This window comes from Sitophilus oryzae, unplaced genomic scaffold (assembly GCF_002938485.1).
Source record: "Sitophilus oryzae breed Bouriz unplaced genomic scaffold, Soryzae_2.0 scaffold_1396_pilon_pilon, whole genome shotgun sequence".
NCBI classification, from domain to species: Eukaryota; Metazoa; Arthropoda; class Insecta; order Coleoptera; family Curculionidae; genus Sitophilus; species Sitophilus oryzae.
The window spans coordinates 8,775,383-8,793,113 of record NW_022146055.1 but is presented as its reverse complement, the minus strand read 5'-3'; the positions used below and the strand labels follow the sequence as shown (position 1 = coordinate 8,793,113).

At 32.2% G+C, this 17,731-nt stretch overlaps 1 protein-coding gene across 1 annotated transcript; it reads left to right on the top strand.

Annotated features, from left to right (window-relative positions):
* Positions 1 to 12,305: 12,305 nt before the first annotated feature.
* LOC115875992 lies at positions 12,306 to 17,442 on the top strand. The gene is made up of 2 exons (XM_030891635.1): positions 12,306 to 12,559; positions 16,327 to 17,442. The coding sequence occupies exons 1-2, from the start codon at positions 12,402 to 12,404 to the stop codon at positions 16,769 to 16,771; spliced, it is 603 nt and encodes a 200-aa protein (XP_030747495.1). The 5' UTR covers positions 12,306 to 12,401; the 3' UTR covers positions 16,772 to 17,442.
* The last annotated feature ends 289 nt before the right edge of the window (positions 17,443 to 17,731 follow it).

The window sequence follows — 17,731 nt, the reverse complement described above, 5'->3', positions numbered from 1 at the left end:
CTAAGTATTAATACCGTATGATCGAATAAAAACGGCGTCAGCGATGGCTATGAAATGAAGATCGCTGTCATTTTATATGTAAAATTTTATGGGAACTGTCATCGATCGTCATTTCCAAGCCAACTGGACGCCGTTTTTTTTCGATCATACTTTAGTAGTATTAATTGGCGGTAAATAGCACTGCACAATGGAAATAATTCATGAAATTTTAATTTTGATATGGATATTTTACATGGTTATGTTATATGATTATGAGTATGCAGGGTGATTGACTCATCCCAAATAATGTAGAATAAGAATTTTATTCCAAATCTACTGAGCGATGGTTATTTTACATGGTTATATTATATGATTATGAATATGCAGGGCGATTGACGCTTTCCAAAAAATGTAGAATTTAGAATTTTATACTAAATGCACTGAGTGACTAGCTACTTAGTGTAAACAAATATTTAATTCATCCTACATAATTACTGTTGAGGGTTGGAACCTTTGGTGTTACAACAGTATAATAAAACACTAATTCACCACAATACATAAAACATTTTACTTTTGTACTGGACGCGCGTTTCGCTAGCCATGTTAGCATCATCAGCAGCTGCTGGTGCAGATGATTAACTGCAGCAGATGATTCAAACGAGTTTTAGGCATCTGCTGATGATGCTAACATGGTTAGTAAAATGCGGGTCCAGTGCAAAAGGAAAGTATTTTGGTGTGTTTTGGTGAATTAGCGTTTTATTTTTTTATCCTACTACATAATAATAAAATATTTATATATTGTAAGCTATTTTTATATAATTGTTTGCAAATTATATAAAAATATTGGAGTGAAAATCTCAAATGTAACCTCACCCTGTATAAGTTTAATATGTCATAGTTATGTTATACAGAATTATGTTGGTATTGACATCATTCTATGTTTCTCAATATATTATGCTTTTTAGCTTTATTGTCTTAATATTAAAATACCGTATGATTGGATAAAAACGGCGTCAGCTATGAAATGAAGATCGCTGTGATTTTATATGTAAAATTATATGGATAATATCATTGATCGTCATTTCATAGCCATCGCTGACGCCGTTTTTATTCGATCATACGGTACTACTACAAATTAATATATATGTAGGAAATCCGAACAATATTGAAATCAAAATTCTATATTATGGCCAGCTTCAAAATATTTATTTATGATAATATAACGCATATTATGTTTTCTAAAGATATAAAATACAAATTATTAAAAAATGTTGGTTGCGGATGGTTTTGTGAATAGGCAAAAGGCAAGAATAAAAAGATGAAATTTAGGAGTTTATCAGTTTTACCGCTAAATGTGAATTGATAATGTTTATACTTAAATTGGCTGTATCTAACTTATTATTTTATACTAAAAATCGGCAATCATTCTGACCGCGGCCATACACTCAAATTTTTCATCAAACATCTTTTATAAAAAATCTTTGACAAAGAATTTTTATATAGCCTCTTACAAATACGTTTAAATTACCTATACCGCGGTCTCCCCATAAGAGCAATGAGAGAATTTATGTCCCAGTATTGAAGGAGGACAGAAAATCGAGTCGAATGGTTTCAAGACATAGGTTCATCCTTGTTTAGTCAAACCTCCTACCACACAAGGATAGACTTATGTAGGAAATGCATTGAAATTCTATAGCCATCCTTTAACATCGGGACAGGAATTTAAGCGGTATCCTCCGTATAGGTAATTTAAACGTATTTGGCCTCTTACAAAGGACGATTTGTAGGTTACTTGAAAAATACATTTAATACCAATGACTAAAGAATACAAGGACATCTAACGCCCATATACGGGCTGCAGCAGAATTTGTGATGTTAGACGCCATTTTTTTGGAAGTAACGAATGAGTCATCAGCGAGAATTTTAGCGATTTTTAATAGTTTGTGTGTAGCGAAGTTTGTATAAACTTTATGGTGATTAGTTGTTCAGCTTTCAAGTGTAAAAGCCGCAGCGATAAGAAAGAGCCAGGAGTTACTAGGTACTAGGTTACTAGGTTACTAGTTTCATAGGTAAATAAACAGCCCACCCCACCTTTTTAGCGTTTCCTTAGTTTTTTCTATTGAATTCGATAATTAATTTTCTGGTATTAACTGTACTTGATATGTGCGTGCTATACGTTGATACTAGTTTTATACATTTTGTTGACATCTTAATACGTTTCTTTCGTAATTAATTAGTATGATACCACCGCATACACCATAGGCGTAGTCAAAACATTTATCAAAAGTATAAATATCTGAAATATCTCTTCAAGCTGCTATGTTAAGAAAAATATGTGCCACGGCACTGTTTGGAAGTATGGTAACAATTTGGTCTCGGTTGTTATTAGTCCTTGTATTCTTTAGTCAGTGTTGAATACAATATTTTATACACAATACACAATTTATCAGTGGCGGTTCGTTTAATACACTCAGCATTAAAAACGCACACAGAAAAGTAAAATTGTTTTATTCATAAACGTTTTTGTCTCGATAGAAGATAAAATCAGAATAAATATATCAGATCGCTCAAATATGACAACATTGTCAAAACACGAATACTTTTTTTTCCTACTATTGGTTTGAGAGTAGGGAAATAAAACAACTTTGGGTGCACGTCATCAATGACACCATGCGTCGTCTTATGGAGTTTGCTGGTGGTCATGATGTGCAACCAAATTTATTTTAATTTCCCTTTACTTGTTATCACGAGTCGCCACTGCACTTTATATGACACTATATAACGCAATGACTAAAGAAGACAAGGACATGTAACGCCCATATACAGGCTGCAGCAGAATTTCTGACGTTAGACGCCATTTTATTGGTGTCAACGAATGAGTCATCAGCTGGTTATCAACGACCATTTTAGCTATTTTTAATAGTTTGTGTGTAGTGAACTTTGTATAAACTTTATTACAATGGCAATTAGTTGTTCAGCTTTCAAGTGTAAAAGCCGCAGCTATAAGAAAGAGCCAGGAGTTACGTTTCATAGGTAAATAAAAGTCCAGTCCAGTTTTCAGCGTTTTCTTAGTTTTCTTATTGAATTCAATAATTATTTTTCTGGTATTATATGTACTTCATGTGTGCTATACTTCGATACTAGTTTTGTACCTTTTGTTAACATTTTAATATGTTTTTTTTCGTAATTAGTATGATACTACCGTATACACACCATAGGCGTAGTCAAAACATTTATCAAAAAATATAAATATCTCTTCAAACAGCTAAGTTAAGAAAAATATGCTACGCCACTGTTTGGTGACATGGTAACAATTATTTGCTCTCGAGTGTTATTTATCCTTGGATTCTTTAGTAATTGATATAACCATGATATAACGCAAAAATTATTATTCATTTGACAATACTTTTAATTATTGGCTGAATTCTATTTCACTGATTTGCCTAATTACTAATTAGAAATTACGTTTCATCCAATGAAGCACTTACATAAACTTAAGAACTTTGTCTTATATTTATTGTTATGTAATTATTCTCTGTTTTAAAGTCACATTTTAAAATCCATTTTACATTATTAAATATTCTGTTTGAACTAAAAGTATGCTATTCTGAAAATGTACAAAGTACTTAACTATATTATAAAAAGTGGTTTAATAAAATGTTATTAGACTTAATTGTTTAGTAGCTCGTCATATTTCAACGTGATAGAAATTTTAGTTTCTTTTTAGACAATTTTAGAAATGTATTTAGATTATTTTGTTTGAGATAGAAGATTATTTTTATACATGATTAGTTTTTTATTAAATAATTTAGAGTTGTTGCTTTACTATGCAGGTATTATCTTATATTATTCATGTTTGTGTTGTGACACGGTATGACATATAGCTTAAAATAATTTGTAAAAACTACAATTATTGTTAAGAATTAAAAAAATATGAGAAAAGTTAGGAAGTTTGAATTAGTATTACAGTTTGACAGTTAAAAGTTGGCATCAGATATATCTGAACTATAAATTTATAAAATAATATATTATTAGGTTGTAATAAGTTTATAAAAAATAGTACCTATTTCTTAATATATTTAAAAATTTGTTTGATTAATGTGCCAATTTTAAACAGAAAATGAAACCTAATCAAATTAATATATTTATATCTTTGGACAATACAATATATTTTTTTGTACGTAATTTTTTTGACATTATCAGAGATTGTTGTATTAGTTGAACCTTTGTCTCTATTTTGTTTTGATATAAAACTATCTATAACATTGTAGTATATTCTATAATAGTGTTTAGTTTAGAAATAATATATATTTTCAATTACTATTCTGTGTTTTATTAGCATTCTTATTGGATTGGTTTGTTTAAGGCGCAACTAATGATTATTCTCTACTTATCGGGGCACGGGGCACTATTAACTACCAAAATTTATTTGTATTCTAATGGCAATGTGTAGTATACCGTATGGTCGAATAAAAACGGCGTCAACGATGGCTATGAAATGAAGATCGCTGTCATTTTATATGCAAAATTATATGGGAAATGTCATCGATCGTCATTTCCAAGCCAACTGGACGCCGTTTTTTTCGATCATACGGTACTTTCCAGTCCGCAAGTAACGTCAACAATACACTTTATTAGGTCGCCTAATGAATACGAAATGCTTTTCGTGGTTTTTGATTTATTGAGAGACACAACAGTTTCAATAAAAACTATTTATTTGGCACATTTTTTCAACCTCGACCGGCCTCGAAACTTATGGTTTATACAAAAATTTAAATTATTCAGTAATTTGTAATTACAACTTGATGGGTGGATGGATGATATAGTAACAAAAAACCGATCCGATTTGGTAAAGATGTGGAATTTTATGTTTCTAAAAACTAAATCTGGTAAAAATCTGCCCAAATATTAACTGAACTCTATAATTTATAACAAAATAGTAATTCTTGCCATAAGAAGCTGTGTATTTCGCGATCTGTCGGATCACACACACACATGGGTCCATGGGTGTGACATGGATCTATGCATGGATCCATGGATCCAATGCACGGATCACATGCGCCCCTAACGGCGATTTTCGAACTTCATTTAGATCATGAAATGGGCCCAAAATTTTTGCATTCGATTCAACAATGCCTAAGAAACTCTTATGGAAGTGACAGGTTGTAGCAAGGTTGTAGCCGAAGGTCCAGTACTATACGCACGAGGGGGCGTAATTAGCAAAAAAAATACAAAATTTCAAGGATACTATATATAGAGATAAGGATAGTTCGAGTCCTATCTTCCTGTACTGTCAGTTTTTTTACGTTTTCTAGGGACCCAGTTGAAGTTCGCGCTAAAGATTTTAGACAGGACAGTTATTTTTGCGTTTGACGGACGAGCGCACAGTGCGGCGGAAGATAAATCTAGCGGGACAAAACCGTTTGGTTAGAAATAAGCCAAAAATGTGTACTGATAAGAATAAATAGTAGCCATTCCAATTGATATAAAAATGTATGAATTATTTTTTGGTCGTATATATTCTTTGTATTTCGATACATTTTTATCAACCAAATTTGATCGTTTTCTGCTCGGCAAGGCAGAGGTCATACGAAAACAAATATTTAAAAGTGCTTATACATTTTATTCCAAACCCAAATTAAGTTGAAGATTGTCAAAGGTATGTAATTTTCTACTGTAGGTATATTATTTGTCAAAATCCTTCGTGCCTTTATTCTGCAAATATCAAACTTTCACTTTTTTCAAATATTGATATATTGAATGATGTAGATCTTTTGAGTTACCTACTAATAGTTACCAACACAGGTAGTCAGTCACAAGGAGTTATGTTCAAGCTTAACAGGTGAATACCCAAAGGTTTCATTTCAATCGGATAGTATAAAAACTTTTTTAAACTTAAAAACTTCCTATTAGCACGCAGTCTCCCGCTAACACTTAGACTACGGGTAGTAAAATGCTACATATGGCCTATCTTACTGTACGGCGTAGAAACCTGGTCTCTCAAAGCTAGAACCCTGAACCGCATCGAGGCTTTCGAAATGTGGACTCTCCGGAGACTCTTACGTGTGCCATGGACCGCACATACCACCAACGAAGAAGTTTAAGAACTGCAGGCTATGAACGAGAAATGCTTAACATAGTTAAAGAAAAGAAAGTCTCATACCTCGGACATATCCTTAGAGGAGACAAATATTACATTCCTAAGCTGATTCTACAAGGAAAAATAGAGGGACGGCGAGGCCCAGGAAGAAAACAACATTCCTGGCTAAGTAACATACGGGATTGGTGTAACATCAGCGACGCAGCCACCATATTTCGAAGAGCCGAAAACGGCAGTCTACATATTGTATGAAGAGTACAGACAATCAATCGCCAACGTGCGGCTAAGCACAAGGCACAGGAAGAAGAAGAAGAAGAAGTATAAAAACGAAATAAAGACTCGTTAAAGGGTTAATTGAAGAGCATTCAAAAGAAGAATTGGGTTTTGCAAGTTCTGTGAGCTTTAGGGCTAGTGGTAGTAAGGAATAAGGATGCTGCTGTAATTGTTGAAGCTTTAACTCCATCGAAAGGCACTGAGTTTAAAATATTAATAGCTGCCCATATACGGAAAGGCCCGGCCTTCGGACTTGGCCTCGAGGCCGAGGCTTTCACCCAAATTACCATAGCGGAAATATATCCGCGGACTTTGCCTTTAACGCAAACCTATGGTATTTTGGGTTAAAGGCCCGGACCCAAGGCCAAGTCCGTAGGCCGGACCTTTCCGTGTATGCGGGCACTATGGGCAGCTAATGAATGACATCAATAGTCAGTTCAGCAATATTCCTCAAGACAAAAACATCCAAATGATGTTCTAGTTAAATAAAGCATGAGGATATGCTAAAACCTTTTTTACTTTCTGATAATTTATAATAAAACTAAATGATTATTACTAGTTTTAATAAAAGTTTAAAAAATTGTCTTATATTCTTACTATACAGGGTCCGGCAATAGTGCGTCGGGCATCTGTAGCTCCTAGAATAAAAAACTTGAGAATTTTGTTTAAGTATAAACCTAAAGTATGTATGAGGATTTATTTCCGGAAAATATTTTAACTTCTATAGGGTGGCTCAAAAAAGTGTGAGTGGATCTGGATGATTTTTTTTTAAATGGAACACCTAGTATATTATTGCATTTTTGGCTTCCTTTCAGATCACTTTACATAATCCTAAGATATGAGTAAATCTATTTCGATAGTTTCAGAGATATTAAAAAATAAATCAAAAATATATTTTTTTCAACACTTCTTAAAAAAAATATTAAAAATACAAGAACTGTTCTGAAATCAAAACTATATTAGATATTTACTTTAGAGGGTCTGTTCTTACTTTGCTATAAATATGGTAATCGTAAATCATACAGGATGTTCAATATTTTACGCCAAACTTTCAAAAACATAAAATAATTTTTGTTCGTTTTTTTAAATGGAACACCCTGTATATTCTTTTTTTATTTGATAGAGAATTAAAAAATGAACATTTTTTGTATTTAAAGTATTTCAAAAATTTTAATAGTTTTCCGGATACACGAAGTATTATTTCATATGGCGCTTTCAATGGTAAAATACGAGAGAAAAATCATTGGGTGGCTTTGATAAAAATTTACTGTGGAAAATGCCGTATGAAATACAAAACCGGGAATATCTGCGAAATTGTTAAAAATTTTGAAATACTCTAAATGCAAAAAATGTTCATTTTTAATTCTCCATCTATTGAAAAAGAATATACAGGGTGTTCCATTAAAAAAAAAAAAAAAATTATTTTATATTTTAGAAAGTTTGGCGTAGAATTTTGAACATCCTATATGATTTACGATTTCCATATTTATAGCAAAGTAAGTACAGACCATCTAAAGTAAATATCTAATATAGTTTTGATTTCAGGACAGTTCTTGTATTATTAATAATTTTTTTAAGAAATGCTAAAAAATATATAATTTTTATTTATTTTTTAATATCTCTGAAATTATCGAAATATATTTACTCATGTCTTAGGATTATGTAAAGTGATCTAACAGGAAGCCAAAAATGCAATAATATACAGGGTGTTCCATTTAAAAAGAATCATGCCGATCCACTCTCACTTTTTTGAGCCACCCTATAGAAGTTAAAATATTTTCCTGAAATACATCCCAGTACATACTTTAGGTTTGCACTTAAACAAAATTTCCCAGTTTTTTATTCTAGGAGCTACAGATGCCCGACGCACTATTGCCGGACCCTGTATATGAATTTACAATTACCGAGTGTTAAAATTAAAATATCTATCTTATTTATTATTCTCAAAATAAAATAGAATTTTTTAAAATAAAATATACAGGGTGTCACAAGATTACAAAGTAATTAAAAAATAACTGCTAAAGAGTTTTTTGGAAGTATTTCACCTGATATCATAATTTTATGTATTTGGCAATAGTTTACAGTACGGCTTTTTGTGTATCATGTACGAATAATATCATAGTTTTATTATCTTGTATTTATTTATTTATTAATAAATTAAGTTGTTAATAAATAAAAAAATTTAACCATATGGTTGCTATATATTAGACCATTTGCTACGTTCTTAGATTTTAAGTCCCAAACATCCCTCCTAAGATTTTGTCCCGCTAGAATAACCATCCGCCGCACTGTGGAGCGCTGGTCCCTGCGTGACGTAAGCATCCACGGTGACTACAGGTGACTACGATAGCGGCGATTTGACGCGATCGAACAGTCCTTGGTATGAAATAGGTCCAAATTTTGCGAATATTTTTTGGCGAATCGCTTTTCGTAATTCGCGTCTATATGAAACAAGCTTAAGGTCACAAATTCTGCTGCAGCCCGTATAGGGGCGTTACATGCTTACATGTCCTTATATTCTTTAGTATCCCATTGACTAAGGGTGCAGCCACACTATCCTAAAAACGGCGTATCGGCGTAACGGCGTAACGACCTTGAATCGATTTCCAGTAATTCTATTGGCTGAAATTTTTGACAGATGAATTTGACAGATAAAATTTCTGACAGATGAATGTTTCAGCCAATAGAATTACAGAAAATCTATTCAAGGTCATTACGCCGTTACGCCGATACGCCGTTTTTAGGATAGTGTGGCTGCACCCCGACTGCTCCGAAAACTCGTTTAAAAGAAGATTCTTATTTATTTTCAGCCTATGTTAAAGAACCGATTGGTTGTGACAAAAAAAAATTAAACCTGAATGTCTTTATTGAAGTTGGTACATAGTAACAGAGTAATAAAGACATAATTATCGAAAACTATCGATGGTCAGAAATATAATATCGATAGTTTTCGATAGTATAAACTATCGATAAATATCGATAGGCTATCGATAGTTCTCTACCAAAGACGACACTAAAGGGGTTTTCGGAATTAAGCCCCTTAAGCCCCGTTCTCAGAACTGCGTCGTGTCGACAGCGACACTGATTGACACTTCAAACGACCAATGGGAGCTGTACTAAATTTAAAATTGACAGCTGTTTGAATTTTGTACAAATCTGATTGGTTCTTTTGTCGTGTCGCTGGCGACAGTCGCAGTTCTGAGAACGGAGCTTTTAGCCCCGTTCTCAGAACAGCGACTGTCGCCAGCGACACGTCAAGAGGACCAATGAGATTTGTACAAAATTCAAACAGCTGTCAATTTTAAATTTAGTACAGCTCCCATTGGTCGTTTGAAGTGTCAATCAGTGTCGCTGTCGACACGACGCAGTTCTGAGAACGGGGCTTTAAAATCCTAGATTAGGTAGTTTCACAGGTAGTTTACTAATCAGCTATTCCAAGATCAGTGCTGAGAGTAATCAGCTGGTAGTTTAATTACGAACGGTTGGATCATTAGATTAACCGGGTTAACAATCACATTTAAATATATTTCGTAAAAAGAGATAAAAGAAGCAAATAATGTTAATATCCCTCTTTAACGATTGTTTAGGATCTATTTTTATCCTATTTGTTTTGCTTTAAGTATACTTTTTAGTTTCTGTAAGACTATTTTTTATAAAAACAAAATGTGTTTTATTTTAGTCTTTTTTAAAATTATGCCTTTTAAAACAATAATACCATAAACTTTATTTTAATCATTTATTTACTGTCGACATAATAAACACTCCAACATATTAATAATAAAAAAAATATATATCAATTTTTATCTACCATTGTGATGAAAACTTTCAGAAATTTTCTATCAAGTTCCATTCTTTCATTATGCCTGGTTATTTTAATCACATTTTAATCTAAATGGGTAAAGGTGTGGATCACAGAATATACTAACGAAAAAGAAGCCCAAGTTCCTTGTAATAAATCGGTTCTATTTTCGTAACGCCATCTCTCGACATAGCTGACATTATAGGTTAGCCAAAGGGGTGCGGGGCCGGGGGGAATTGTAAAATACACTTTTTTATTTTAATTATTTTTATTTGCTATTTGCAATTTTATTTTTAAAACATATTATGTAAAACAATCACATAATATGTCTTAAAAATAAAATTATAAACGGAAACAAAAGGAATTAAATAATCTGAAAATTTACAAAGTTTATTGATAAAAAAGTTAGGCTATGCAAATTGATAAGTATATTAAGTATAACCTCTTTGGTAAAACATTGTTAAACAAACATTAACAAAGTACTATTACATAAAAACAGGTGATACAATACTTCAAAATTAATTTTAACATAATATCAAAACCGAACAATCAAACTGCAAACACAACCACACTTATCACAACAGAAATTAACACACACGTCCACGGCAAATGTCCAAGAAAGACTGATCATTCTGATTGGTCCTGGTCCGGTCGTAGCTCACGTCGTATTGTCGGTAAGCAAAATCCCTGTCCAAAAATTTGACGATCAGCGCCATCATCCGTCATAATTGGGAAACTCTTGCTGGAACCATTTTTAATATTTCACTTACATGGCCCTGGTGTGGATCCGGTGGCTGACCTTGAAGCCTATATTTGCTGTATTTGATCAACAATACTACGCACGCGCACATCGTCGATGTTGCCAAGTTGCAGTTTATTTTCGAATTATTTGCAGTTGAAATTTTTTTTTAGTGTTAATAATAATACAAATTCTATAATTAATTTTATAATTTCAGATTTATCTTGATATCCAAAATTAAGGTAAGCAAGATAATGAAGATTGTGAACTTTGATTATTAATTTACTTTGATTGTTTGTATCATAATTTCTTAAAAATATCAAGTTAGTGGATTAATAGCAATTTTAGACATATATTTTATCGAAAAGTGTGTTGATAAGACTGAAATATAAGCTTTATGTTTTATCTTTTTCTCTTTAGAAGGCAGATGATTTGTGTCGTAGAATACATTACAGTATTTGGTAATTACCCAGTATTTAATATCGTGTACTTTGATATTCTTTTCTTAATTTACTGCAATTTCTTGTTCCCTATACTGCTAAATCTTGACAATATGGTCAAGGTTGAGTTATGATCTTATTAGTTTTATACCTGTGTTTATACAAGACCAAATTGAGACTTAGTTAGTTTGTGATTTATATTAAGATCTGTCTTATTTTCTTATAATACTTGTTATGTCTTAATCTTAGTATTATATTATTTTTTTTCTGGAAAATAAATGTTAAAATATTTTAATTTTGCATATCCTATTCCATCCTTCCATTAGGAAAAATATGGTTTATAAATCATATATGCTAAGAAAATCACATAAATTAGGTGTAAGAATAGAGAAATCTTAAGGTAGCAGAAAAATTAATGCAATATATGTATAAGCAGAATTAAACAAGAGGTATAACTGTTAATGTTGCTGAAGCTGATTCTACAATTTTAATTACGGAGGCTAAAAGGCCTTTTAAGGCGTCCGTAGTTTTGATGGAATGTTAAAAAAAATGTTTTAATTTCACGAATTTTTAATAAAGCCCTTTTTAAACGTAGCATAATAATCTAGAGCAATTAGATTAATTATAGGAATCTAGAGTTTTATTTCTATTTAATTTTATTGACTATGAAAATACATAATAAGCGTACACGTGTTGTGCGAAATATTAAAATAATAATATAATATACCGAGTACTATGATGGAAAAAAGCGTCAGCGATGACTATGAAATGAAGATCGCTGTTATTTTACCTGGGAAATGTCCTCAATCGTCATTTCCCAGCCAACTGGACGCCGTTTTTTCGATCACACGGTATATATTGACAAAAAAAACACTGAAAAGCACATATTTGTTTTCTACTGAAAATAATTCCAAAATAACTTGCAAACTGGCAACATCGAACATATGCGCATGCAGGAGGGCCGAGGGACTCCATTTATATTGTTAGCAGACCTGTGTAGCAGACGTATTAAGCCATATTAAGCACAGAATATACTAACGAAAATATATTAAGCACGTATTAAGTACAAGTATGTCCTTTAGAAATAAAAGTGTATATTCAGAGTATTCAGACTGTGATTCAGACCCATATGGCTGTGGGCAGAATCAGCAGATTAATACTTGTTCCACTTGTAATAAGTCTTTTAGTATTAAACTGGAAGATCATTTGAATACATATAGTCATATAAGGTAAATAGGTATAAATATAGATAGTTAATTATTTAATATTTATCTAATGAAGGTAAGCCCCAAGCCCCAAGATAGTTCTTGGGCAAGCCAAATGTTTACTCGTATTCCTTGTTTGGTGATTTTAGTAGGTATTAGGTACCATTGCGATAAAAAAAGTAGTACAAGAATTAGTAGTCTCAGATACAACTCCTGGTCTATTTGTCTGTTTGATAGATTTTGTTCAGAAATACGAAATTATATCGGATAAACAAAATGGTTTCATGAAAGGAAGATCAACAATACGAGCTTTATACCAAGCATTATCTTTTGTAATAGAGTCCTTAAATAATAGAAAACAAACTTTAATACTGTGTTTAGACCTTGTTTAGGCATTCGATAGTGTCGATCACAAATTTTTATTAATGAAATTGGAGCGACTTAGAATTAGGGGAACTGCATTAAAATTATTTGAATCATATCTAAGCAATAGAACTCAGCAAATCGTAGAATAGGATGATTATGGCAAAAGAGTTATCTCAAATAAAATAGTGCTAAAAAAAGGAGTCCCTCAAGGTTCAGTGCTGGGTCCACTGCTATATATTTTGTATACAAATGATATTTCGAATGTCACTGGCGAAAAGACGAACTTATATTCAGATGATACCACTCCATATACCACTCTGCTATTTAGAGATGACTTTAATGATCCACTAATAGAAAGAGTGATCTGCTGTCGACACTCTGGTGAATTATTTCCATAATAATGGCTTGACATTAAATACCTATTTCCAAGACACAATGCCTTCTTTTTGGTAATCGGAAGTTTTCAGATTTTGAGCTAATATATAATAATATTAAAATTAATTCAGTTAAAAGTATAAGGTTTTTGGGAGTGGGAATTGATGAACGACTGGACTGGAGAGGACATGTTGAAACCGTGGCGGTTAAAATTGCACAATTTTCTTTTGGGCTGAGGATAATATCAGACGCTGTTGGGGTAGATGCTGCACTTTCAGCGTACTATGCATTTATCTACTCAAGGATAAAGTATGGCATAATATTTTTGGGAAAATAACAAAAGAAATGCATACGTTCAATATTTAGAATGAAACCAACGGAGAGCTGTAAAAATTATTTTATTGAGCAAAAAATACTAACAATAACAAGTATATATGTTGTAGAGTGTATAATGTTTGTTTATAACTGACAATTTTTCAAAAATTTGAAACTAACTCACGATTACCCTACGCGAAATAAGTCCTATTTAGTCGGAGATAAATATAATTTTAGCTACCTACAAAAAAATGTTTATTTTTCTTTAATAAAAATGTACAATTTCCTTCCCGAATGTGTTCGAGGTTTGGCAAGAAACAATTTAAAAGCCACATTGAAAATCTTTCTAACAAAAAAAGCCTTTTGTCCACTAGAAGAATTTTACAGATCCGATAAAGCTGTTTTTATAAGTCTGATATCTAATGTGTAATATTTGTTGGTTGTATATATTAATTCTATCGTTTTTAATTTATTTTTATTATTTCTATGTATTTACTTACTTTACTTAGTTAAGATCTTAGTTTAATTGTAGTATTATCTTAACTGTAATTATAATATTTTTGGTGTGTAATATTCTTATTTGACAATGTTTTCATGCCTGTTTGGGCTATTTTATGTGTTTTTATTGTAAACATTGGAAATAAATAAAGAAATATCATATCTATCTATCTATAAGGATATCGAGAAGTGGATATCGTCGTCACTATGAAAACAATAAAATTATGCCACCTAACTTTTTAGGCGTTACCATGAATTTGCTAATAATTGGTAGGTATACGTGACGAAATAAAAGGTGATAAAAGTATAAAAAATTTACCTACCTTTTAGAAATGGTCAATTTTTTAAGTTTTAAAAATATTTTATTATAGACCAGCATATTAAATCATATTTTGTTGTACTACTTTTTTTATCGCAATGGTACATCGACAATCTTGAAGTTATTGATGTAAATTTGATATTAATATATTCTACAATTAATGTTTTAACGTTCTAAGTACGGATCATCGCTTAAATATTTGAGATTTGAGATCACTTCAAAAATTTTTTTTATTTTTTTACAAAATATGAGGTTAAAATGTAGCTTTCTTTATTAATTTTAATAAGAGTGACAAAGATAGATTCTAGTTTATTTCAGGGCATCTCAGGGGTCTAATATCAAAAGCAGCAAACTTTACCATTCCTCCACTCCGACTTCCCAACATGTACATATGTTCCTATAATTAAATTTGCACTTGAAATTGATACTGAACCAAATGTTTACACTGAAGTTTAAACTATAAATTTCGTTGCAAATTTAAGGTTCAGTATCAATTTCAAGTGCAATTTTATTTTAATTATAGGATAGGATGGAGGAATGGTGGAGTTGCTGCTGGGAATGCTGTTTTTGATATTAGACGATTCGTCTTTTGCTCGCATCTGCGCATATCGCTGACGATAGCAATGAAATTTTGAAAATCGGAATTTTGTTTTATTTATATTTTTCTATTAATAATTTTGAAAAATAGCAGTAGCAATATTAAGCTGTTAAGAATATATATTAAATTTTGATCTGTGTTAAAGGTTGAGAAGAGGCTGAAACTCTCTCCGCCGTAACTTTTAAGTTTTGATTTCTTTAATTGATTTCTTTTTAATTGGCCTTTTTTTTGTGAGTTTGATTCTGGGGTTATTTATGGACGATCCGTACTTTTTTTGTTAGAAAATGAAATTATAAGTGTCCCTCTTATTATTTCTGTATAGAAAATTGTAAAAATCCGACGTACCTAAATCGTACATGACCCCATTGTTTTATTTCCCTATAATACCGGGTGCATGTGTCTCAAAAGTGGCTCACCCCTATAACTTTTTTTTATTTTTTCAGATAAAAAAACGAGATTTGGTATGTTAGTAATTGACATAAATTAGGATTGATTGACGTATTCAATTGTTTTCGGTCACTTCCTGTTTCACCGGAAATTACTATACTATAACTTTTGATTTTTAAATGACACCCTCGGTATTTTTTTACTTTATTCCATAGAAAATGACACTCTGAATCGAATGCCGCAACCGCATATGCGGCATTTGGCGATCTCCGATCGGGGCTTCGCCGATTGCCTATGTGTGTGGATGGGGAAGTCGGAGTTCGGCGACTCGATCGGCGACGAGAACGAGCGCTCGTCTCATGTTGCTATCAGAGTCCGGCGTTGCCCGCATGCATGGTTGGAAAGGCGAAGTCCGATCACGAACGCTCGGTTTGGTTTGGCGGACATATCATATTATGCCGCAACCACACATGCGGCATTTCGCGAACTCCGAGCGCACGTCAACTACCGAGCGCTCGTGAGCGGACTTCGCCTTTTCATCCACACATGCGGGCATCGCTGAGCTATGATAGCAACAACATAGAGACGAGCGCTCCTTCTCGTCGCCGAACTCCGACTTTCCCATCCACACATATAGGAAATTGGCGATATGTGAATAATAAATGAAATATGATGTCATTCTATTGAGAGTGTCATTTTCTATCGAATAAAAAATACCGAGGGTGCGATTTAAAAACCAAAATTTGTAGTCATTTCCGGTGAAACCGGAAGTGACCAAAAACAATGGAATATGTCAATCAATCCTAATTTATGTCATATACTACATACCCAATCTCGTTGTTTTATCTGAATAAATAAAAAAAGTTATAGGGGTGAGCCAATTTTGAGTCGCACCTGGTATGTTGAAGAAAATAAAATGGTTTTTATTTTTAGTGCAATTAAAAACATGTTTTGTCATTATTGTGGTGTTCAGTTCAATTTGCTGTCTGACTTGAAGAACCACCAGATGGAATCGAGAGATCACCAATTAAAAATTATTGTAAGAAAACTGAACCATCCTCTGTTCAAAATTGAACCTGAGGATCCTAAGGAAGAACTAGAATTAGAACTACAGAAACTAGTGTATTACCTATATTATTCAAATGCATTTCCTTACGAAGTCAGTTTGGAATATCTAAAATGTTATCAATGGAGAATGAGTTCGAAAGGTATCTGTCAAGAAGGGAAGAAAAGTGTCACTATTCCTCTACTGGAAATCCTAAAGGAAGATATTGAGGTCTTGTTAGAAAGCGATGAGAAGGCCAATTCAACTAGGATTAAGGTTTTGCAGAAAATGGAAAGTTTAATAATTCTACATAAGAACCTTATATATATATAAATAATATATCTCTTTTGACTTCCATAACAAATTGGAATAAAATGTTGGATAAAATTATCGGAGATAATCGTTTGATCCTAGATTAGTAAAAATATCCAGCATTTTATATTTTTCTCTTTATATAATTTTTGTTGTATTTTTTTTACTTTCTATTGCTTTTTTATTGTTTCAGTTAATCCTTTATAAGTAAGTTTGTAGCATCATTTCAGTTTGATATTTTGATTTTTTTACTCTGTACTATTTTTACCTACCTATTATTAGTTGAGTCATAGCTACGACTATTATAGCCTTGGTGCACTTCAGTTGATTTTTAAAATTTATAAAAAACAGCAACGCTCGGTACGGCAGAAATCAGAACTTTTCGGCTCTGTATTTCATGCAGACCCGGTTACTGTTCATGTTGATTGCATTGAAATAAAATTAAAATCCTTTATTTAAGTACACTACTCAAAATAATTATCACACATCATTATTTGAAAAAAACTAACTATTACATATTTCTAAACGAACCATGCATTTTTCTGCCTTCCTCTTGGTAGTTTTTTATAGCGAGTTAGCGCATAGCCTAAAGCTTGATTTTCATGCATCCGTTATACGTTGATATATTGGTCCGACGGTGCTCTGATTGGTCATAGCGTTTTCGCGCCACTTTTCATCCGTAAATATTTTACTTCAGCCCGTCAACGGACCCGTTCATACGATAACGGACGTTTTGACACTTTTTTGACAAATTTAATCTAACCTTAATAAAAATATAAGTAAAATAGCAAAATCGTTATGGAAACGAAAATATAAAATAACACCCACATATATCCGATAAACGGAGGCATGAAAATGCAATAAATTTAAAAACTGCGTTATTTTCTAACCAATCAAAGTCTTTAAAATTCTACCAATAAAATTAATATCGTATCAACGTATCGTCGGACAACGGATGCATGAAAATCAAGCTTTAGGCGT